At 39.0% G+C, this 24,124-nt stretch overlaps 1 protein-coding gene across 1 annotated transcript; it reads left to right on the top strand.

Annotated features, from left to right (window-relative positions):
• Positions 1-1,302: 1,302 nt before the first annotated feature.
• Positions 1,303-22,701, top strand: SH2D1A (SH2 domain containing 1A). The gene is made up of 4 exons (XM_006748796.3): positions 1,303-1,630; positions 15,608-15,671; positions 20,879-21,023; positions 22,077-22,701. Exons 1-4 carry the CDS (start codon positions 1,494-1,496, stop codon positions 22,115-22,117), a joined length of 387 nt encoding a protein of 128 aa, XP_006748859.1. The 5' UTR covers positions 1,303-1,493; the 3' UTR covers positions 22,118-22,701.
• The last annotated feature ends 1,423 nt before the right edge of the window (positions 22,702-24,124 follow it).

Genomic DNA, 24,124 nt, shown 5'->3' with positions numbered 1-24,124 from the left:
ATCTGGCTTTGGTGCAAGGCAGCTCTGGGCATGTGGGGATTTAGAAATTGTTCTCCCAGCCTTGCCGTGCTCTCGCAGAACTAGGTGCTGAATTTGTGGAAGAGATACAACAGACACATGACTTCAGTTATGTAAAATCCTGTTTTACAAGTATTTAACATAATCGAAAGGAACAATGTAGAAGACCATCCAGCTTCAAGCATTAAACAAAGTCTTATTCCAGTAAAAAGGAGGAAGTTTAAGGGGAATATTACTTAGCAGCGTATTTTAAAATAGAAGCAATGCTTTATTTCAGAGTAGGCAATGAAAGTTGAAAGGCTTTAAAAATTAATGATAGTTTAGCATCAACTGAAGAAAAAACATGCTCTATTAACAACAGAGGCTAAAATTATCAACACTTGCGATATGATTTAAAACAAGTTTTATGCCCCAAATGCAGATAGGTGGGACCTGTACATCAAAGGGTGTATACAAGTCCACATAAAGACAGAGCACCAATGAAATGATTCATTCTCTCAACTAAGGCTTATCAAACAAACAAAAAAAAATCTGGAACATCTTTGGACATAGATGGATTTTTTTTAAAGGTTTTATTTATTTATTTGAGAGAGAGAGAGCAAGTGAGAGCTAGCATGAGCAGGAGCCTGATGCAGGGCTTGATCCTGGCACTCTGGGATCAGGACCCTAGCGGAAGGCAGACGCTAACCGACTGAGCCACCCAGGTGTCCCAGACATAGATTGAATTTTTGTTCCTCAATCAGCACTCCAGAATCTTGGCCAAGAAAGTAGGAAAAATCAGTATTTGCTCAGGATCAGGATTGCTCAAGATGACTAGGAAGAGTAGCAAAGGAGACTTGGCCCGTGTTGGTTTCTCACGGACTTTTCTGATTGTGTCGGAGCCTCCTGGTTGTGCTCAGGAGTGCCTGCCCACTGATAGTACTGGTAGTTTCTGTGTTTTGGTCTCAGAGCTTCTGGTTCTTTCATTCTCTGTCAGCATGTTTCTGCCCCACATGAAGGCCATGTACACCTTGCCTCTATCATCAACCCGTCTGGGGACTAATTAAGCTAAGTCATCCCTGGTGGCCCCTGGGAAACCTGCAAGAACGGAAGCCTTAGCAAGCAGTCCTGCCTGTGGGCCCGGGTCGGCCTTGGGTAGTACAACCGAGATCTTGCAAGGACCTTCTTCCAGTTGGCCTCCCCTCCCCCTCTGAACCCTGTGTTGGGGGTGGGGTGCGGAGGGTGGGGGCAGGGAGGGGGATTGAACCTTGTGGCAATAACCAAGCTTCTAAATTGCTGAGCTGGTTTTAATTGAAGTGTGAGAAGGAGGTTTGAAGGCAGATAGACAACATCCTGTTGTTTGGGCGCTCCTCTCTCTTTTTCTGCACATCTGGCTGAACTGGGAGTCAGGTGGCTGACTTGGGGCCCGGTTGCCGCAGCAGGGGCATCTGACTTCCACCGGCCCACGCCTCAGCGGCCCACGAGTCCACCAGGCCATGGACGCGGTGGCTGTGTACCACGGCAAAATCAGCCGGGAGACGGGCGAGAAGCTTCTGCTGGCCACGGGGCTGGATGGCAGCTATTTGCTGAGAGACAGCGAGAGCGTCCCGGGCGTGTACTGCCTGTGTGTGCTGTGAGTACGTCGCGGTGGCTGCGGGCACCGGGCCCGCCGGCCAGACCGCACCGGCTGGGGCTGTGGGCGGCGGCGGGCGACGTCGGGGCCTCCAACACTGCTCCTGCGACCTCCCCAAGGCCTTCCGCAGGTCCAGCCTAGGGGCGTCGCGGACCGAGCTTCGGGGTAGACCCTTCATGGGGGTTTCACTCCCAGGGCCTTCCCGCTCCAGAAAGGCCTCCCCGGGGCCTTTTGTGGCAGCTGCGGAGAATGCCCTTTGGGGTGGGGAGACGAGGCCTAGAATCTACCTTTGCTCTGAGGAAGATCCAGGCTCCCCACCTCCCGTTTTGACCTCTAGTGGAGGCCAGCGAGGTGGAGCCCTGGGATGGTGGACTGGCCAAAATTGGGGCCACTGACTCCTGAGAAAAGGAAAGGCATCTCTGCCTTTCCAGATCTCTTTAAATGGAATTGGAGGTGTCCTCCCAAGGGAAACCATCACGTTCTGGAAGAGCAAGAGGAATTCATTACTTTAAGAATGCAATGCCAGTTAGGTCGGGTTGCTGAGAGGGGGATATTTGGAAGTAAGACTGCCTCTCTGGATCTGCTTACTTCGCTTCTTTTGGAGGAGCTGTGTGTGGGGGCTGGGGGTTTCAGAAGTAGGACCCTTCTTCTTTTTTAATTTTATTTTATTATGTTATGTTAATCACCATACATCATTAGTTTTTGATGTAGTGTTCCATGATTCATTGTTTTCATATAACACCCAGTGCTCCATTCAATACCTGCCCATCACTGGGCTAACCCATCCCCCACTGCCCTCCCCTCTAAAACCCTCAGTTTGTTTCTCAGAGTCCATCGTCTCTCATGGTTCATCTCCCCCTCCGATTTCCGCCCCCCTTCATTTTTCCCTTCCTACTATCTTCTTTTTTTTAACATGTATTATTTGTTTCAGAGGTACAGGTCTGTGATTCAACAGTCTTACACAATTCACAGCGCTCACCATAGCACATACCCTCCCCAATGTCTATCACCCAGCTACCCTATCCCTCCTATCCCCCTCCACTCCAGCACCCCTCAGTTTGTTTCCTAAGATTAAGAATTCCTCCTATCAGTGAGATCATATGATACTTGAGAAGTAGGATCCTTCTTGATAAAAAGCTAGGACTGACAGTAGTGGTAAAGGGCATGAAGGGAAAACACCCCTGTTATGATTCAGCTTTGCCCTTTACCTAGGCATGCCTTAGTCTAACGCCCATTTTGAATCAGATCCACCTTCATCTTTGCTCCAGGGCTCCAGAATCAGGAGATCTGAGACCTAATCCTGTGCCAGTCTGATGGTAGACTTGTGACCTTGGCAAGTTAACCTCTCTGTCCTTCAGTTTTCTTGTCCATAAAATGTGTATAATAATGCGACCTACCTCATAGGAGAGTGAGGGGCAAATGCGATAATGCAGGTAAAGAATTTAGCACTGGACCCGACACATCATAAATGCTCAGTAAATGTAAGCTATTGTTATTATTATTGTATCTGTCTTCAGTCGAGTTCTTTCGGTACTCATGGGGCATTTCTAAGGAAGGACCTAACTTGATCACTTTTTGTTACACATGAAACACCTGCACTACGTAGTAGGCTCTAGTCAGAAACAAAATGAAGGAAAATGCTTGGTAGTAATTTTGATACCTAATGATACACTGCAAGATTGTGAAATACTTTCTGGGTCAGTGAAGAAGATCATACTGAGGCCATTATTAGATGATTTTCGTTGTTTGTTTTTTTTTTTTTTTTACATGGTCAAGCCATGTTGGTGACAACTCTCAGGCCATGCTAAATACATTTATTATAAAGGCTTCAAGAGAAATATGTGGAAGCAGTTGAATCTCTTGGGCTCACATCTTTTTTTTTTCTTTTTGAAGTACAGTTGACATACAATGTTATATTGGTTTTAGGTGTACGACATAGTGATTTGACAATTCTACGCATTACAAAATGCTCAGCACGATAAGTGTGGTCACCATCTGTCACCATACAAAGTTATTACAGTATTGTTGACTATCCCCTATGCTGTACTTTTCATATCTATGACTTATTTATTTATTTATTTATTTATTATTTATTTATTTATTTATTTTTTTTATTTATTTATTCATGAGAGACAGAGAGAGAGAGACAGAGAGGCAGAGGGAGAAGCAGGCTCCCAAGGAGCAGGGAGCCCGATGCGGGACTCGATCCCAGGACCCTGGGATCATGACCTGAGCCGAAGGCAGACGCTTAACCATCTGAGCCACCCAGGCGCCCTATGACTTATTTATTTTATAACTAGAAATTTGTACCTCTTAATCCTCTTCACCTATTTTGCCCATCCCCCCCATCCCTCTCCCCTCTGGTGACCACCAGTTTGTTCTCTGTATTTAAGAGTATTTTTGTTTGTTTTATTTTTTAGATTCTGCATATAAGTGAAATCATATGGTATTTGACTTTCTCTGACTTATTTCACTTAGCATTATACTCTTTAGCTCCATCCATGTCATTGCAAATGGCAAGATTTCATTCTTTTTATGGCTGAGTAATATTCCATTGTATATATTATACCACATCTCCTTTATCCATTCATCTGCTGATGGACACTTGGGTTGCTTCCATATCTTGCCTATTGTAAATAATGCTGCAATAAACATAGGGGTGCATATGCTTTTTTGAATTAGTGTTTTTGTTTTCTTTGGGTAAATACCCAGTAGTGGAATTACTGGATCATGGTATTTCTATTCCAGTTTTTTTGAGGAACCTCCATACTGTTTTCCATAGTAGTCACACCAATTTACATTCTTACCAGAAGTGCGGAAAGGTTCACTTTTCTCCACATCCTTGCCGACACTTGTTATTTATTGTCTTTTTGATACTAGTCTTAGGCTCAGACCCTTATGATTTGCTTACATTATTGTTTTTCCCAATTGGAAACTGGGGAAGGTCAGTGAAAGCCATCTAGTATTCTGCGGCTCTTTTCTTATCAGAAGAATGTGGAAGAATGAGTGGGCAAGCGAAAGGGGCTTCTTTAGAGAAGGTGACAAAGGAGGTAATGAGCCCCTTAACCTAGCGGTAAAAAAGAAGCCTGGGCAGGGGAGTAAGATGAGACAGTGTGTGGCAAGATGCACCTAAAGACTCAGCCACATTGGCCCCTTTGTTTTTTCTCAAACCTGCCAACTGTGCGCTCTCCTCCTAGGATCTTTACACTTTGTTACTTCTGCCTCGTGCCTCAGAGACCACTTCCTTGACCACCCTATCTAAATTAAGTAGCTTCTCCCTGTGCCTGTTATACTCTATGACTTTATTTTTCTTCAAGGAGCTTTAAACTAGCTGACATCTGCTTGTTTACTTATGTATTGCTGTTTTCTTCAGCAAAAATGGAAACTCACTGAAGGCAGGGACATTGTCTTCTGCACCAGGAACACAACCTAGCACATAATAGCCATTATGAGGCACGTTATGAGGTACATAATAGGCACTCAATAAATATTTTTGAATTAGCAAATGGATTGCCAAGGCAAATACCCTTCTTTACTGCAAAGAGCTTTGGACTGATAATCAGGCCAGGGTGTGGACTCTGGGGAGGTCATTCAGCTTCTCTGGGTCTTGATTTCCATACACGTTAAATAGGAATCGTAAGGTGTGCCTACCTTTTGCATAAGATCGCTATTGGAAAAATATGCAAAAGAAAAGGACAACTTTTAGCCTTTTGCCTATGTAGGCTAGGACCACATAAGGAATTAACTTAGGCAGAGTGGGAAATTCTCAAACATGTAAGTTTTTACCCAAAGTGAATCTTGCATAAATGCAGTTTTTATGACTCTCAGTTCTCCATGCAAACTTCCTTATGAAGTCGTGGAATTCGGTAGGCAAACTGGGAGTCTCCTAGCATGTCTTTTGATGGGCACACTGGGGCCTCAAAGTCTTAGATCATGATTGCCAGGCTGTGCTACAGAGGAAAGGCACAAGGATACATTGTCTTTCATGATAGTTTCTTACTCTTTTTGAGCCAAGGGTCCCTTTTGATAAACATAAAAATTTCATGCCCCCATTTTAGTACTATGCTGTAGTAACAAAAATCAAATTTTATTTTGAAATAAACAACGTACTCATTTCAAACCAAAACTTGTGTGCTCATGATATGCAGTAGAAATAACAATGTAAATGGTGTCATATACACATGAACAAGATATAGCTAACAAACGTGAATTGACTATAGAATTCACTCAGAGTAGTTTCTCATTCTATCTCTCGTTTTCTCCCATTGTCCAAGAAGGTTTGGTTGATCTTTAGTTTCTGTAATTTTATGGCAGAAATAATACATTATGTGTGCTTTCAAACTTTATTTTAAACTCTATTTTCAAACTATGCTTGCTCCTTTCCCTGGTTCTGAGCCCCCAATCATGGCCTTTAGATATGGCCTTTTCCTCTGTTCAGTTTTGGAAAATTGAATCTCATAAAGCACTAAAGAAATTTTCCATTTACAGAATTTCTCACCTTCCTTTAAAGTGAGTTTTCCTGGGCGCCTGGGTGGCTCAGTTGGTTAAGCGACTGCCTTCGGCTCAGGTCATGATCCTGGAGTCCCTGGATCGAGTCCCGCATCGGGCTCCCTGCTCGGCGGGGAGTCTGCTTCTCCCTCTCCCACTCCCCGTTTGTGTTCCCTCTCTCGCTGTGTCTTTCTCTGTCAAATAAATAAAATCTTAAAAAAAAAAAATAGTGAGTTTTCCTTTCAGTTATTTTCAGTACATAAATGCAGATTTTTGTATAATGAGTCTATTAAAAATAGTTCCTAATACCTATTCTTCTTATAGAAAACTTGAAAAATGTAAGTAATGGAAATGAGGGAAATCATCTATAGTTTTAAAACCTAAAGACAATTATTGTTGAAAATTAAGGGAATTTTCTTCCATATTTTAATAAAATAAATTGCTTTCTAAACACACAAGTGCTCTTACAATATCATATTCTACTGCATTTTCCACTTAACATGAAAAAAACCCATTCATATATATTTTAAGACATCATTTTTAATGGCTGCATGATAGCTCAGCCAGTGATTGTACTCTATTTTCCTTAACCTGTCATCATTTTTAGACATTTGAATCATTCCATTTTTCTTTGCTGTTACAAATGTCATCATGATTCATATTTTAGTCCATAAAGATTTCCTTGTATTTATATTATTTCCTTATAATGAATTTCAAGATATGCAATTTCCAGGTCAGAAAACATTAACAGCTTAGGATTCTTGATATATACATGATCATCAAATATTTTTCCTAAATGGTTATGCCAGTTTACATATATGTTCAACAGTAATGCATGAGTGTCCATTTCACTATGCCCTCCCTAGAAATGGGTATATTGTTAACAAAAATTCTCCCTTGAAATTTGGTGTCTCACTCTTTATTTCATATTTCTTTGATTAGTGAGTGTCTTTTATATGGTTGGTAAGCTGTTATACCTCCTTGTTCATAAATTGGCTCTTTGTGTGCTTTGCCATTTAACCATTTGGATCTTACTATTTTTCTTAACACATTATGAATTTTTATATACTAATCCTTGATCTGTTGCAAGTATCTTTTCTCAGTTTGGTGTTTGCCGTTACTTTTCTCTGATACACAAAAAATAACATTTTTAGTAGTCAAATCTGTCACTCATTTTCTTTGTGCATAATTTCGTCCTTTGCTTCCCAGCTTAGAAAGTTCTTTCTCCTGCAGAGATGTCATACCACTTCACTTCAGTTTTTGTTTTCAATTTATGGTTTGGTTAGTTTACATTTAACTCTTTAATTCCATTTGGGATTTCATTTTGATGTGGAGAAGAGATCTACTTTGATTTTGTTTCAAAGTAGCTAACAATTGTCCTAATATAATTTATAAATAGAACTTCCATTCCCTATTGATTTCCTAGCCTACTTTAACATATGTTAAACTCTAACATATAGCAGTTATTATTTCCCACCTATTTGGCTCAACTGATCTATTTATTCTTGTATTACTAGCACTGTAGTATGATAATGTTTAATACATTTAAATAATTATTTGCTATTCTTTTTTTCCCCAAAGATTTATTTTATTTATTTATTTTTTAAAGATTTTATTAATTTATTTGACAGAGAGAGACACAGTGAGAGAGGGAACAAAGCAGGAGGAGTGGGAGAGGGAGAAGCAGGCTCCCCTCTTAGCAGGGAGCCTGATGTGAGGCTCGATCCCAGGACCCTGGGATCATGACCTGAGCCGAAGGCAGACGCTTAATGAATGAGCCACTCAGGTGCCCCTTAAAGATTTTATTTTTAAGTAATCTCCACACCCAATATGAGGCTTGAACTCATAACCCCAATATCAAAAGTTGCACGCTCCACCAACTGAGCCAGCCAGGCACCCTAATTATTTGCTATTCTTATTTATTGGTTCTTTGAGATGAAATGTAGAATAATTTTGTTAAGTTAAAAAAAAATCCCATTGGGGGCGCCTGGGTGGCTCAGTTGGTTAAGCGACTGCCTTCGGCTCAGGTCATGATCCTGGAGTCCCGGGATCGAGTCCCGCATCGGGCTCCCTGCTCAGCAGGGAGTCTGCTTCTCCCTCTGACCCTCCCCACTCTCATGTGCTCTCTCTCATTCTCTCTGTCTCAAATAAATAAATAGAATCTTTAAAAAAAAAAAAATCCCATTGGGACTACATTAAACTCAATAATAAATTAAGGAATAATTGCCATCTTTAAAGAATGTAGTCTTCCCATCAAAAAACCTGATACATCTCTCCATTTATTAATTTTTAAAATTTGGGCACCTGGGTGGCTCAGTTGGTTAAGCGACTGCCTTCGGCTCAGGTCATGATCCTGGAGTCCCGGGATCGAGTCCCATATCGGGCTCCTTGCTCAGCAGGGGGTCTGCTTCTCCCTCTGACCCTCCCCCCTCTCATGTGCTCTCTCTCTCTCATTCTCTCTCTCAAATAAATAAATAAAAGCTTTAAAAAAATGTTTTTTTTAATTTATATCCATCAATAAAGTTTTGTAGTTTTCTTCCTATAGATATTGCACATTTTTTGTTAAGTTTATTTCTAGTCATTGTGTGTATGAATGTACGTGTCAATTTTTTTTGTTTCTATTGAAAATGGAATTTTCTTTTTCTACCATAATTTTCTGTTGCTTAAGAAAGCTACCGACTTAACATTTTTCTTGTATTCATCCTGTGTACTAAATGCTCTTATTAATGCAAATAGTTTTATTTTATTTTATTTTAGTGTAGTTTAGTTTATTCTTTTTGGTTTTCTATGTATATTAGGTTTCTTCTCACTAAGTTACACTTGAACTCTGACATTTCTTCCCTTCTCACCCTCAATGTAGACAGCCATTGGGAAAGTCCTCCATGCCCACTGGGGTAGTTTGATGGTGAGAGGAGGAAAACCAATTTAAAATATTTAAAATAATTAGTTTGCAGAAATAGTTTATTTCCATAATTAGCATCCTCCTGTACATCTCTGACTTTGTTTGTTACCTATCTGATGGAAGATTTAGAAGCTGAAGTGCTGTTACATTCTTTAGCTGCAAGGACGCATAGTGAAGTCATTTGACATATATGTCTTTAGATAAAAGGATAATTGTCTTTTTGTCCTTTGAGATTTAAGGGATGACTGGGAATAAAGTGCCTATGAAACCACTGAGCTGGAGAAATGGGGGAAGGAGCAGTGACGAAATAAAATTCCAGTTTATCAGTTGTAATAGATGGAAACATTGTAGCCAAGAACTCAAAAGAATGAGAAATTATGACTTAGTTTACAGTTAGTTTTTTAATTACAATTGGATATATGTGTTGGTGCCGCATTTGTCTTCATGATAATTTAGGTCACCAGAATTATTTTGGGTTTTCTGAGTACAATCCATTAGTGGCAGAGCAAGCCTGAAAGCCAGCCTAGGATTAAAGTTGCATCACATAAACCACCAAATGTACAGTTCACAGACCAGTAAATCAAGTGCTGATTCTGGTTGACAATGTGAAATTAAAGTTGCAAGATTAATCTGAGGATGTCATTTGCCTAAGTGAAGGGGAAGTCTGGGTTAATCTTTTTTGGGTTCTCCTCAACTGGCTTCTTTTCTTCAGCCCCTTCTTTCCCTCTCCCCCTCAGTGGACACTTCCAGCCCTGAGGCCAAGCAGACTTCCTCCCTTTTTGAGAACTGTGCTTTTGGAATCACCTTAAGACCAATTTATTAATTCACTCCATCCCAACTTGACCCTAAACTAGCTATTTTATCTCGGGCAAGTTACTTAAACTTTCGGTATCTCAGGTTCCTTATCTGTGAAAAGGGAAATGATGATAAGAATAGTATTTCCCTCATAGGGTTAGTAATTCTCAGAGGATTATTACATGAGTTAATGTTTATAAAGCAAACATGTAGTAGGTATAGTTAATATAAATAAAAGATCTACAAATAATTGCAATACCAAGTCAGAGCATCATAGGACTACATAAATAAAATGTGCTGTGGCAGTTCAGGGGAAGAAGAGATTACATTTATTGTCATGACTCATCGAAACTGGTTTTACATAGTTTTCCCATCAGACTTGAAGCTGAATGACTTGATATATCAGTTTTGTAAATTCAAGTTCAGTCTGAAAAAAGGAAGATTGTGCCATAGGAAATTCAGAAATCTCTTGACTCAGAGTATAGTCTCAATAATGATGGCTTTGTATATGGTATATTCTTCTGGGTTTAAAAGTTCTGAAATATTTGTTAAAAAATCAGTCACATTTTAATTGTGCCTTGAATTTTGCTCATAGCATTGGTTTGTATAGACATAGACCGTATGGGCACTAGCATGCTTTATTTGCAGTGTCATGAAGAATCAGAGGTAGCTAAACTTTTTCTTTTGTGTAGTCCTTGAAGTGGTATAAAGAAAGAGTTGTGGTTTTGTTAGTTCTAAACCAAGATTTGTCCCTAACACTGACCCCTTGAGAAAATAAGAAATAAGTCAAGGTTGCTTTCTTCTCGTTCATTTCTAACCAGAGCACTTTTTTAAGGGTTGGGACAGCTTTTGAAAAAATGAAGGCGAATTTTAATATTAGCAGGGCCCGAATCAACACATGCTTTGTAGTCATTAAAATGCAAAATATTAGTTAAAATTCATGTCAATAACAATAACAACAACAATAGCAATAAAAAGCCTCGACTGTTTTCTACTAATTATTCATTTTCTAGATTTTTTTTTCATGATAAATTTTAAATTCCAGGACAATCAACAAGTCTGACAAAAGATTTGGTGGAGGAAGGAATTTTAAAATTACAGAGCATTCTTGGTTTGTCTGTATTAATGGAAGGAGTCAGAGAAAAGATAATCCTAAAAGGGATGCAAGAGTTTTTAAACATAGGGACGCCTGGGTGGCTCAGTCAGTTAAGCGTCTGCCTTCGGCTCAGGTCATGATCCCAGAGTTCTGGGATCGAGTCCCGCATCGGGCTCCCTGCTCCGCGGGGAGCCTGCTTCTCCCTCTGCCTCTGTCTCTCATGAATAAATAAATAAAATCTTTAAAAAAAAAAAAGAGTTTTTAAACATAAATTAGATTTTTCTGGTTTGTGACTTAGACTAGATTTGTAAAGCAAAGCACCAAATTGTAATTTTGCTTCTTTTTCTTTAAAAAAATGTTAGTAGTCACTTATGTAACTTTATAGGAAAAATTAATATATGAGGATGCATTTATATTAGTTTAAATTTGCTTCTAGTTTGTATATATACAGATATGGTTCTGAATAGTTGTAATCAGGGTGATGTCTCTGTGTGTCCACTCCTTTCATGTACCATATTTTATATTAACATAACCCATGTGCTTAATTTAACATTTTTTGAAAAACATAAGAGGACTCTAATACCTTTGCACTTCGGTATAATTTTGAATGGTTCTTTCTGCTACCATTTTCTTATTTTGAATAACATACCTTATTTGGGGGTACTTAGGTTAATTCTCTTTTTTCCCACCCTTAAAATAGAAGTACTATGAAACTCTTTATGAAATTGCTTTGTCCTTTGATTCCTTGGAGTGTAATGAAGATAAGCAAGGTCATTCATTAGGTCAAAAATATGCATGGTATTATGGCTCTTTTTACAACTCTGTTCCCAATTTATTTCCTAGAACGGTGGCTTTTCAGTGGATGGGGAGAGACTATGTGTAGTTTGAAAAAACATACTCAAAATTTAGTTGAATTTTATATTTTAAAATTATTATTTCATAACAAGCTACAGAAAACAAAACATGAAATTTTGTTGGAGAAGAGGAAGTACATGGTTCAGAAACACTGCTCAATGAAGACTGAAACAATTGAAAAAGCTTCAGCTTGTATTTATTTTTTTCCTTAAAAACTTTTATTTATTTTGAAATTAAAAACGTTTTTACTGAAGTATAGTTAACATGCAGTGTTAGATTAGTTTCAGGTGTACAGTATAATGATTCAACAGTTCTATACATTACTCAGTGCTCCTTACGATAAGCGTACTCTTAATTCCGAAAACAGAGACTGAGTGACTACGGAGGAGGTGGCACAGAAGTGCCCTAGATGAGTGCAAGAACCTAGCTTGACTTTGCAGAAATTGCCATCAAGAATCCCAATAAGGTGTGGGCATTCTTTTTGCATTTTCATCAGTCCACCTGTAACTGTAACGTTCTTACAAATCACCCGGAGATCTTGTTAAAATACCGATTCTGATTCAGTGGTTCGCGGGCAAGGCCTGAGACCCTGCATTTCTAACAAGTTCCCAGGTGATGCTGATGTTATTACCCTGGCAATGTAATTTGGATGGCCCCTTTTTGGATCTCTTGCATCTATGACCACAGGGTAACGAGAATTGAGTACAGGGGATTCTCGGTCAGTGACTTCAGTGACTTGAAAGTGGAAGAGATGAACTACTGGTTTATTTGAGGGGTGAAGCGATTCTGCTCATTCAGAAATCTGAGGGGCGGGGGAGTAGGAAATTGTTAATATTAGATGGGTTAATCACAAGAAGTTTTAGGTGCCACTGACACCAGGTTGTTCAGAGACTGAGGGAGGTAAGGGCTTTTGAAGTGGTACTCAGGTTCCTGCTGCTTAACTGAAAGTGAGATAAGATCAGATTCGTTAGGAAACAATTTTCAAAACAGACTCATTTATTTTGACTAAATGAGGCTGAATGATAGTAGGGAGATAGATTCTTTGTATTTTTAGAGACTCGCTGTTTTAGAAAGTGAAAACTGGTTGCTTACGATTTTGCTTGCATCGTCGCTGAGATTTTAAATAATGCATTTCCACATCACCTTTAATGATACTGAATTGCTGCCATTAATCGCTTCCCAGAGGGAAATTGGAACGAAGGACCTATGCTATTTCTCTGCTTGTATCTCCATTTTGCTATGTGACTTTAAGAAAATCACTTAAAGCTTTAGGTTTCGAGTTCCCATGGTGAAAAATGGAAATCAAAGCCCTCACCTTGTTCCCTGTAGAGTACTTACTGTAATCAGTGGGCTTTGAGGTAGATTTTGTTGCTTAAAAAAATAAGACTTTAACAATGTAATATTATATATTTATTTAGCATATTACGTATGCATATATCAAGCTATTTTATGTATGATCTAAATATGCTGGCAAACCTTCATAACAAAAATGAAACATTTCCTATAATCACACCAGCAATTAAATTGAATTTTTTTGGTTTCACAAATTGAATGAACCTGATCATAGTGTTTCAGATGTATCTTTTTGTCCTTTAGATAATCAGTACTGATGGATATTGATTAAAGATTCAGTAATTTAATGCACATTTTTAAAAAGATTTATTTATTCATTTGAGAGAGAGAGTGCGTGCGCACGCATGCAAGTGGGGGCAGGGGCAGAAGGAGAGGGAGAGAGAGAGGGAGAGAGAGAATCTCCAGCAGACTCCCCGCTGAACACAGAGCCCAACGCAGGGCTCAATCCCATGACCCCAAGATCATGACATGAACTGAAACCAAGAGTTGGACACCCAACTGATTGAGCCACCCAGGTGCCCCTACTCCACATATTTAAAGACTTTGAGTTCTAAAGGGAATTGATGGTAAGTGAGGTCAATTACTTGAGGATGACCCTCTGTTTGGAATGCTTTAGAATCATCTGTTCTTTAAAGTTTAAATACATTTGTTTTTACCAAAGTTTAACATGTATTCTAACCAAAGATCTATAGTGACCTAAACTTGCGCCTAAGAATAACAATCAGAAAATGTCTAAAATAAAACTGTGTTGATCCAGAGAATCTGATCCATACTCCTATTCATAATTTGAAATAATTCAGAACAAAGTTTACCCTACTTTTCTATGAAGTCAAAGTTTCTTAGGCAGATTATAATCTACATCCATTATAGTATGGTGACCAAGAGCTAGGGCTCTAGAGTTAAACAGGCCTGATTCAAATCCCATCTTTGTTGCTTGATCTCTAGTGTGGTTCTCGTTACTTAGCTTCTCAAAGTCTCAGTTTCCTCATCTATAAGATTAATTTTACAATATAAAGCTCACAGGATTGTCGTGGGGTCCAAAAGAGATAATAATGCATGTGCTATGGACTGAATTGTGTCCTCATCAAATTCCTATGTTGAAGCCCTAACCCACATTGCGGCTGCATTTGGAGATAGGCCTTTGGAATATAGTTAAGGTTAAATGAGGCCGTAAGGGTGGGGCTCTAATCCAATAGGATGGGTAGCCTTATAAGAAGAAGAGAGAGAGTCTCTCTCCATGCACACACAAGGAAGAGGTCATGTGAGCTCACAGCAAGATGGTGGCTGCCTACGAGCCAAGAGAAGAGGCCTCAGAATGAAAGCTATGTCGCTGGCACCTTGATCTTGGATTTCCAACCTCCAGAACTGTGAGAAAATAAATTTCTTTTGTTTAAGCCACCTGCTCTGTGGTATTTTGCTGTGGCAGCCAAAGCAAACTAATACAGCATCTAAAACTCTTGGCATCAATTATAGTTGTACAAGTATGCTTACACACTGAGTGATGGTGGAGAATGTTTACCCCAAAGGACAAGTTGCTTTCAAGTACTTTAGCAGGAGTCTTTTCTGAAAAATTTTATTTATTTTTGAGAGAGTAAGAGAGAGAGAGAGAGCAAGCGGGGGGAGGAACAGAGGGAGAGGGGCAAGCACATTCCGTGCTGAGCGCAGAGCCAGGCTCGGGACTTAATCCCATGACCCCAAGATCATGACCTAAACTGAAACCAAGAGTTGGATGCTTAACCAACTGAACCACCCAGGTGCCCCAGGAATTTTTTTAATTCAAATTTCTATTCTTACTATATTATACTGTAAAGTAACTATAATAGTAATATTATAGAAATATAGTATTATATTTATTATATTTATAATTAATATTATTATTTCTATTAAGTGGACCTGATAGTACCTTTTCCCAGTAAAATATTTTTCACCTAAAGCCTCTATATGTACTTAAAAGTAATATGACCACACTTTGGGGACACCTGGGTGGCTCAGTCAGTTAAGCGTCTGCCTTCAGCTCAGGTCGTGATCCCAGGGCCCTGGGATCCAGCCCCGCAATGGGCTCCCTGCTCAGCGGGGAGCCTGCTTCTCCCTCTGCCTGCCACTCCCCCTGCTTGTGCACTCTCTCTCTCTCTGACAAATAAATAAAATCTTTAAAAAAATGACTACACTTTCTTCAATCTATTTAATAAACCATGATTTTTACTAATTACAACACATCTCTAGTTTCTTTCTGTCCAGTCTCTCAACTAGACAAATCCTCAGGAGTGTGAGCTCCCATATTTTAAAAAAGGGAAAAGATAAAGAAGGCTCTCTAAAAACTGTGATTAGCCAGATATAATATGCAAGCAAGTTAGATCCCCCAGGTTTTTCTTCCTGTGAATGCAGTGGTGCCAATTATGTAACATTTATGTGGAATAGTTAAGCTCAAATTTAGAGCATCTGTTGTTCTTTTGGATTGTTTCAGTAATTGAAGTTTATTCTTTCACAGGTATCAAGGTTACATTTATACATACCGAGTGTCCCAGACAGAAACAGGTTCTTGGAGTGCTGAGGTATAGCTTTTTTATTATTTTTTGCTTCTGGGGGTATCAGGGAGGTGTTTGAAATTTAAGCTGGCTTTATAAAAGAGTTGTCAAATCCTACTTTCCCCAAATATTCATCAGATTCAAATCACTAAAGCTCCAACCCCAAATTGTTCATGGGTCTTAAGAAGGCTTTAGAGAATTTTTGTCCCAGTTCTGTTCAGCCACCATTGTATAGAATGGTCTCACTTTGGGGAAAATATAAAAAAGTTGAAGGATTGTGTCAAACTTTTAGTGCCTATGCAAAATTTTAGAAAGCATATACAAAATGTGTATTATGGTTAAATAAGCAATTATTTACCAAATGATACCAATATGAGCATTGGATCAATGGTGGATTAAACAACATGACTCCTGTTTTCTAAGAGCCTCTATCTAATACCCCTGGGGAGATACAACATGAATTCAAGAGCGATGTGAGAGCTCAGAGTTTGTCGTCAGGTAGATCTGGGTTCCAGGTCTGGAACCCCCTCCTCCCTGACAGGTCTGTGAACTTGGGCAGGTTACTTAACTTATCCCTGAACAAATTTCTTCATCTGTAAAATGAGCCTAAAAATAGTGCCTTGCTCATAGGGTTCATTTTGAAGATTAAATGGGATAATGCTTATAAAAGAAAGCTCTTAGCTACAGGACCTGGTACATAGTAAGCCCTCAAAAATGTGAACTCACCCAAACTGCTGGACAATATGATTGTATGTAGTCAATTGCTATGTTATCTAGCATAGGAGTTCAAAGAAGGGAAGATTTTCCGAGGATTAGTAATCAAGATTGCTCTTTGTGTGGAGGCAGACTCCTAGCTGGGCCATGTGGGAAAGACAAGGGTAGGCAGAATAAAATTAGAGGGAACATTGCAGTGGTTTTAAAGGTACGCTCTCCAAAATTCTAAAGTTCTTCCAACTGGGTGCCATGGGGCAGCCGGGAGTGGGGGTCAGAGGGAGAGGGGGACAAAAGTGGATATGCTTTTGGGTGCCCAATTCATCTTTGATCCGAAAGGTTCACCTTTGTTTTGCTTATCAGCTGGGGCTCGGATAGGATTTCATTAGAAAAATGGGCTCTGATGGCTTTGAAAACATTTGAAAGTCACTATACCGTTGCAAGTAATGCCCACAGAGCGAATTTATTTCCATGTACCAGGGTAGGATATCACATCTTACCAATGTAGAGGTCTCTACAACTGAAACCTTTGACCTCAAATGCTTTCTCAGATTTCTGACTCTTTAAAAACAGCCTGTCTTTATAATGAAAGCACTTTATTATGAGGTGTTTGAAAACATAAATGCAACTATCAACCTCTGTTAATAACTCAGTCTATGCGCTTAAGAAATACTAAAGTCTAGACTTAAAAAAAATTAAAATAGCTCTAACCTTTACAAATTCATCAGTAAACTAGAAAGCCCAAGTTGCAGACTACAGATGTTTTAAACTACAGAGATGAATTAGGGCAAGTTTTCAAACATGTTGCTTTATATCATAAATAAATAATTCATTAATAATAATTAATAATAATTAATTACTTTATAATTATCACAGATAATTAATACTGTGATACTAATTAGAGGCAAAGCAGTAACATTTCTAATCAAAACGATTTACACCCGTTTATATTTTAAAATTCTCTGCAGCACTGCAGAGATGATTGAATCAGAAATTAAATTTCATTTATCATGAAGAATAGTTGTTTGTGATATATACATATATATTTGTATATACTTTGATTAGAAATAGGCTTTCTCCCTAGAGAAGTAGCCTTCGGCTGCTGAAGAATATTCTTTATGGAAAGGGCCTTAAATTATTAGGGTTTAGCTAATCTTGTCTTTAAATTTGTTTTCTTCTATTTCAAGTATAGTATCATATGCGGATTGTTACATGCTTGTGATCATGTTAAGGAAGAAAGGGCTTATTGAACATAAATGTCCTTTCATCCTGTTGTCTGGCCTGACCCCATGTTGTAATTATCTGCACCAAGAGAGCAGAAGATTGGCATGTTTTCTCCAAAGGGAAAACAGTTTTTAAAAAATGCCTTAGATTTATTTTTGAAATGCATATTGCATTTTTTCTATCTACTAAATTTGCTTTCTTAGTTATGTTTTTTTGTTAAGGGAATATTAAACTAGTGTGTGTTCTCAGAGCTCATATCACCTGACTGGAAGAAATTTCTCCAGAGCATATTGAAGACCAGCTGTGATCCAAAACATGTTTCCATGGATAACTAAGAGGTGGCAGTATGGGAAATGTGCAAATTTGAACAATAGCTGAGTTCAGTGACAGAATGGGAGTTGTCAGTGGTACGATTCTTGTGGTAAATGTATTTTCAAAATTGGTTAAATGACAGATATTTATACTGCTTTTTGGAACAGTGCTTTAGTTTGCCACACAGCAGAAAAAATCAATGAAATTTTAACTCTGGATCCCCCGAATTATGAAAGACAAATATTATGTGAATATCTACTTTTAGATAGACTTTTAGGTTTTATCATTGCCTAGTGTATTAACTTATCTCATGAGACTCAGGCTAAAATTTTGCTAAATTGTGAATTTAGAGAATTCTATACACAGTCAACTGTCATTTATTGATATGTGCATTGTCATCAGTATATTGTAAAAAAAAAAATGTACTAGGGTGCCTGGGTGGCTCAGTTGGTTAAGTGTCTGCCTTCGGCTCAGGTCATGATCCCAGTGTTCTGGGATCGAGCCCCGCGTCGGGCTCCTCAGTGGAGAGCCTGCTTCTCCCTCTTCCTCTGCCACTCTCCCTGCTTGCGCTGTCATGCTCTCACTCTCATTCTATCTCAAATAAATAAAGAAAATCTTAAAAAAAAAAAGTACTAAGCTCCCCCTGTGGACTTCAGTGCCTTTGGGCTTTTCTGGATATTTGATCATCAGTAGATCAGTAGATGCTAAATAACTTTACATATTAACCTAAGCAAAACACTGTAAATTAGGATAGTCATTTGCCAGCGAAACATTGTATCCCATGTTCAAATTGTACATCCAGTGCTATTATTCCTTTCTGTTAGTGTGGATAATCAAGCGTTAACTGCATGTTAAGTCCCCATAAAAAAGATGTTTCTGTTGATAAATGGTTTTACAAGCCACAAGAACAGCTAAAAAGATGTGTGGTTTGAAATCTTTCCACACTGGGGGAGTGTACAGTTTCTCTTCTGGTTGGTGACTCTAACTTCTCTAGAAACTGTTTGGTCTTACCCTCTCTGTTGGTGAACTCATTGTGGGTATTGGCCTGAACAACAAAAGACTGGGTGCTGGGATCTAGAGCCAGTTCTGCTTCTGATTATCTGTGTGACCCTGGGCAAGCTGAATTATCCCTTTGTATTTCCGTTTCTTTTTCTTTTCTTTTTTTTTTTTAAGTAGGCTTCACGCCCAGCGTGGAGCCCAGTGCGGAGCTTGAACTCACAGCCCTAAGATCAAGACCTGAGCTGAGATCCAGAGTCGGTCGCTCAACTGAGCCACATAGGCACCCCTGTATTTCCATTTTCTTATCTGTCAAATGGGAATAAGCAAATCAGCAGATCATTGCCAATTTGTGAGGAAATAGTGGAGGCAAATGACGGGAAAGTGCCTGGAATTGAAAAAGTACTGTGAGGAAGATATAAGGAGGTATTTTGTGCCTATGACCTGCCCATGCCATTTAGAGATTCTGTCTTGGAGCCAAAGAACTGTTTGGAGCCCTGTAAGAATGGCCATGGTATTTTGGATGAGGTCTCAAGTCGAGTTCTGGGAAGGTTTTTTTTTTTTTTTTAAAGATTCAGTTCTTTATTTTAGAGGGGGGTGGGGAGGGGCAGAGGGAGAGGGGGAGAGAGAGAGAATCTCAAGCAGACTCCCTGCTGAGCACAGAGCCCAGTGCAGGGATCGATGCTGGTTTTGATCCCCATGGCCCTGAGATGCTGACCTGAGCTGAAACCAAGAGTCCGCCGTTCAACTGACTGGGACACCCAGGTGCCCCCAGTTCTGGGAAGGTGTTTTGACCATAGGGGTGGAGCTGAGAGAGAGAGAGTGTTCTACATCTACTGAGGCTCTGGACTCTGTGAGCCTCCCAGTAGACACTAATTTAAAGCTAAAAAGAACTTTTTCAGTGCTTTCAAAAAAAAAAAAATACTTGCCCCAATGTAGGAAATGACTGTGAGTTACTATGGACAGCGTGCTGTCTTCAGCTTTTCGTCTAGTTGGCTGAAGTTTGCTCACCAGCCTTCATGTTTTCTCATTAAATGCTAACAAACAAACAGCTCCCACCTCAAGAATCTTCCAGATGGAATAGCTGAAAAACAGCTTTCAAAAAAAACCCTGGTCATTGTTCAATTGCTTATAGCAATACTATTTTATTTTATGTAAAATGACAGTTTTGAGCTGATGCCTAAAGCTGGGCTCATAAGCTTTTGCAGGAAATTGTTATTTTCAGCAGTGCCTTTGCAACAGAATTGATGTCAGGAAAGGAATACATTTTAATAGTCACTTGCAAATAATGATCTCTTAAAAGCAAACAAACAAATAAATAAAGGTGACCTTATATAGTCTTTCATTTTCGTGTCATAGAGAAAACCTTGTCACGGTGAGGTGTTGGCAGAGAGCAATTTTGGGGAGGATAGGGAAGTTTCCTGAGGAGGAAAAAATTCAATATGAAGGATGAGGCAGTACGTATGGTGAGGGGAGAGTCTGGGGACTAACTAGCTATGTGTTGTGTGTATCATAACGGTCAATTTTTAATTTCCTGCGTAGCATTTTTATTGTGGAATGATGACTGGGAGGCTAGGTTGCTGTTGTTGGTTTGTTTTTTCAGTCTTTTTATTAATGACCTGTACGATCTGTGTTTTTTCTGTGTTTAACTGCATCTTCTCTGTTGGTGCATTCATTGTGGGTAATGGCCTGTATACCCTTAGAGGCTCGGGATGTGTGATGGGTAGCAGGCAGGAAGGGCAGGAGCTTGTACAAACTAATACCACCCTTGGGAGAACTGAAATGACAGCTCATTAGCTCCTCTTGCAGGGAAGTTCAGCCAACCAAAGTAAGCTCTGCTAGAAATGTTGTTTTTCCTTCTTCCTTATGTTTTCAAATATTTGAACAAGTTATACAAATGTTACCGATCTAAGCCTCCCTCACACATTTTGTAGGCCTATTTATATCATTCGGAGGTAGGTGAATAATTTGCTTGGCCTTTTATTTTCCAGACAGCACCTGGGGTTCATAAAAGATTTTTCCGGAAAATAAAAAATCTCATTTCAGCATTTCAGAAGCCAGATCAAGGTATTGTAATACCTCTGCAGTATCCAGTTGAGAAGAAGTGCTCAGTTAGAAGTGCACAAGGTACTACAGGTATGGTTCACTGTCAATTTTCGACAGGGCTTGGCAGCTTGGGGTTATGAGTCAACCTGTTCATAAATATAAAGTTATGGGAAGTTCCGTAAGCAACATGCAGTGGGGAGGTAGGTGTTGCCAGCCAGTCGAGCGAGGGGGGACTATTCACAGGTTATGATTTCAATAGGCTCCACTGTAAACTTTTAATAAAACTCCGGGAAAATATAAAGAATTCGATGAGCCCACAACATTTAAACCCCTCTTTTCCGTCTTGTTCTCCGCCGTGTCCCTTTTGTCAACACCGAAGTACCATTTCACTTCACTAACTTAGACACAAAACGTTTGAAGGATGGGATAGTTCCGACAACACCTGGGCCGTCCTTCACCTTTGCTTAGTAAACGATACTTTCTTTCCCTTTAGGGAAGGAAAGACTAATGTTAGCGTGGCCCACGTGATCCTCATTTCTGAATTTGTGGTGCTTGAATTAATGACATTTTATTGGAGCGAAGGAAACTAAATTAGTACACGCTATTAGGCTACAGGCACACGTTGTCCCATCTCCTGAGCGAAGCTATTTTAGTGTATGTATCAAGCTGACGACAGAATACTGGTCAATATCTGCAGCTATGTGATTGTCTATTCATCTACTGAAAGGGGTTAATCACTTGTTTGGAGTAAGAGGCTATGCCTTGATTGAAACAATAAATATTTATGATTAGAAAAATGAGTTGTTATGTCCCTTTTTGACAGGGACCCAGGCTGAGGCATAAACTGACAATTAGACTTAAGTGCTGAATTAAATTAATGAGTAGTTAGCCTTTATAATAGAGATATAAATAGAACTCCAATTTACAGATTACACATTACAATTACAAACTGTTCCTTTCTGCTCCGTATTCCATTCTTTATAACTCAGTTTTAAGTACCGGTTGCTTGAGCTGTATCACCGGGTTATATCTTTGTGAGCTTTATGCCATTGGAAATTTTATGATTATAAGTTCGAGTTAACCTGCAATTTTAATAGCTTGTAAGTTTATCTTTTCTTGATTTTCGTGATTATTTTTCTTTAGGGAGAAGAGAAGATCCTGATGTCTTCCTGAAAGCACCATGAAGAAAAATCAAATACCTTGTACTTTATTTTCTATAATTTAAATCTATGCTAAGTCTTATATATTGTAGATAATACAGTTCAGTGAGCTACAAATGTATTTCTAAAACCATCATAGTCCCGTAATGGAAGTCTCTAGCATGATGCAAAAGCTGAAATGGACTTTGCCGGTAATGAGACGCTTTGAAATGAGGTTATTTTCAGTGTTATTTACAAATGGGAAACGATTTAAAACATAATGGTACTTTAGAAAAGATTAATGTCAATTCTTGCCAAATATAAATAAAAATAATCCTCAGTTTTTTTCTCAAAATCACCATTTTTTAGTGAAATATTATTTGACAGCTACTGATTTTAAAATGTCTTGCTTGATTAGATGGCAGGAAGCCGGTTCGTGTCCCTCGTCTTTGTCATTAGGTATTACGCTCTCCACTGGCTATGGTGGTGTAGGGTCTTTGGGGATTTATGAAGTTGTGCACTGTGTGTTAAGACAAGTACTGGATAAAGAGGGAAGAATTTCTGTTTAATTCTAAAAGCAACCTTTTCGCCTAGTGTCCTGAAGTTGGATAGCAGAATCCACAGACCAATCTGGAGTTTAAAAATCCCGTAATTTAAAATACGCTCTAAATGTTGATTACATTTGATATTACAGGATTTTTCATCTACCTCTACCCCAGTTGTTGGTACTCCACGTAAAACCTTATTTTGAAAGGAAACTTCAGCAGCTGTGCTCCTGAGTAGCTGATTTACAAGCGATCTCCCTATTAGGTAGCCCTATGGGAGCCCTGAAAACCTTACAGTTGTGTTTTTTTTTAACAATTCCAAGCGACGGCAACCTAAGTGAGAGCCAAGATTTTACACAGTGACAGATATTTATATTTTTTCTCACATGTATATTTTCATGACTTTTGTGATTTGATTATATATCAAGTTGTTTCGGGGCTCCTAGAATTCACTCACTCAACAAACACAGTAGGCACTGGGGTAGAGAAGTAAAAACACCCAGCCCCTGTGCTCAGGCAGCTCGCTCTCTAGTTGGACAAGAAAACAGTAACAATTAAAAAAAAGTACAGAAAAAGAGCAAAAGATGTCAATAAAAGGTGATAAGCACATGCTAAGTGAGGTTCCCACTGTGTAGGTGGATCTGTTGTTAGAGGCAGAATGAGTCAAGACAAATACTCTGGTCCGTGGTCCATAGGAAAATGCTAAGTTCTGTTATAAACTAATAAATTGGAATTCTGGGTTGTACACGAGTCGGGGTGAGCTTGATGAACTGCCGAGAGACAGAGCTACTCTCCGTGCACTGGCAAGATCTGGTGTCTGAGCATTTAACATGGATGCAGTGCGAGTGCCGACGTGGAGTTGGGCCATTTACCATTTCTAGAAATAAAGGCATCACTTTAACTTGTGAAGGAATTCAGAAAGCTAACTTTCAAAACAAAATGCGTATGTTTAGATAATTTTTCCTTTTTTGTAGCTTGGGTTTAAATTTTAATAGGTGTAACTAATTTTCACTCTCTCTAGCTTGTTCATTCTGGAATAATCCTAAATACATGAATTATGTTTGCATGTTTCTTTACCAGAGTCTTTTTTGAAAAAGCTTTTTTGAATCATTAATGGTCTTTCATATTTCAATAAAATATTTGAAAGCTTTATTTACCTAATTTGTCTTAAAATATTTTTAAAAAATATTCAGAGATAGGTGCTATGAATGTATTAAACAAAGCATTGATGAAAGCCATCTTATCTTATTGGACAGATACCCTGAAAAAGGTAAGTGCTTTTTTCTGGGTCTGCTACTGTCAAACTTTCCAGTTGATGTGCCTACCCACTGTCTTCTTTTGCTGGCCTTTTACTCATAAAGTTTTTTTCACTTTTTCTCTCCCAGCATAAGCATTCTTGCTATTTCCCAGTACATAATAGCTTGCGGCTTTACAGAAAGGTCATATTCTTGCCGTATCTAAAATATTGCCATGCTAACATATACCTGTAAGATGCTGAGTCAAGATA

The sequence above is a fragment of the Leptonychotes weddellii genome, chromosome X (genome assembly GCF_054177405.1).
Source record: "Leptonychotes weddellii isolate Sample4059 chromosome X, ASM5417740v2, whole genome shotgun sequence".
In the NCBI taxonomy this organism is placed as follows: Eukaryota; Metazoa; Chordata; class Mammalia; order Carnivora; family Phocidae; genus Leptonychotes; species Leptonychotes weddellii.
This window is presented reverse-complemented; position numbering and strand designations above follow the sequence as displayed.

Bases quoted from the DNA above. Each gene is read 5' to 3' on its own strand.
- SH2D1A (XM_006748796.3), top strand. From the start codon at position 1,494: ATGGACGCGGTGGCTGTGTACCACGGCAAAATCAGCCGGGAGACGGGC. The intron at 1,631-15,607 runs GTGAGTACGTCG...ATTCTTTCACAG, and splicing joins GTGTACTGCCTGTGTGTGCT to GTATCAAGGTTACATTTATA. The intron at 15,672-20,878 runs GTATAGCTTTTT...TTTATTTTCCAG, and splicing joins CAGGTTCTTGGAGTGCTGAG to ACAGCACCTGGGGTTCATAA.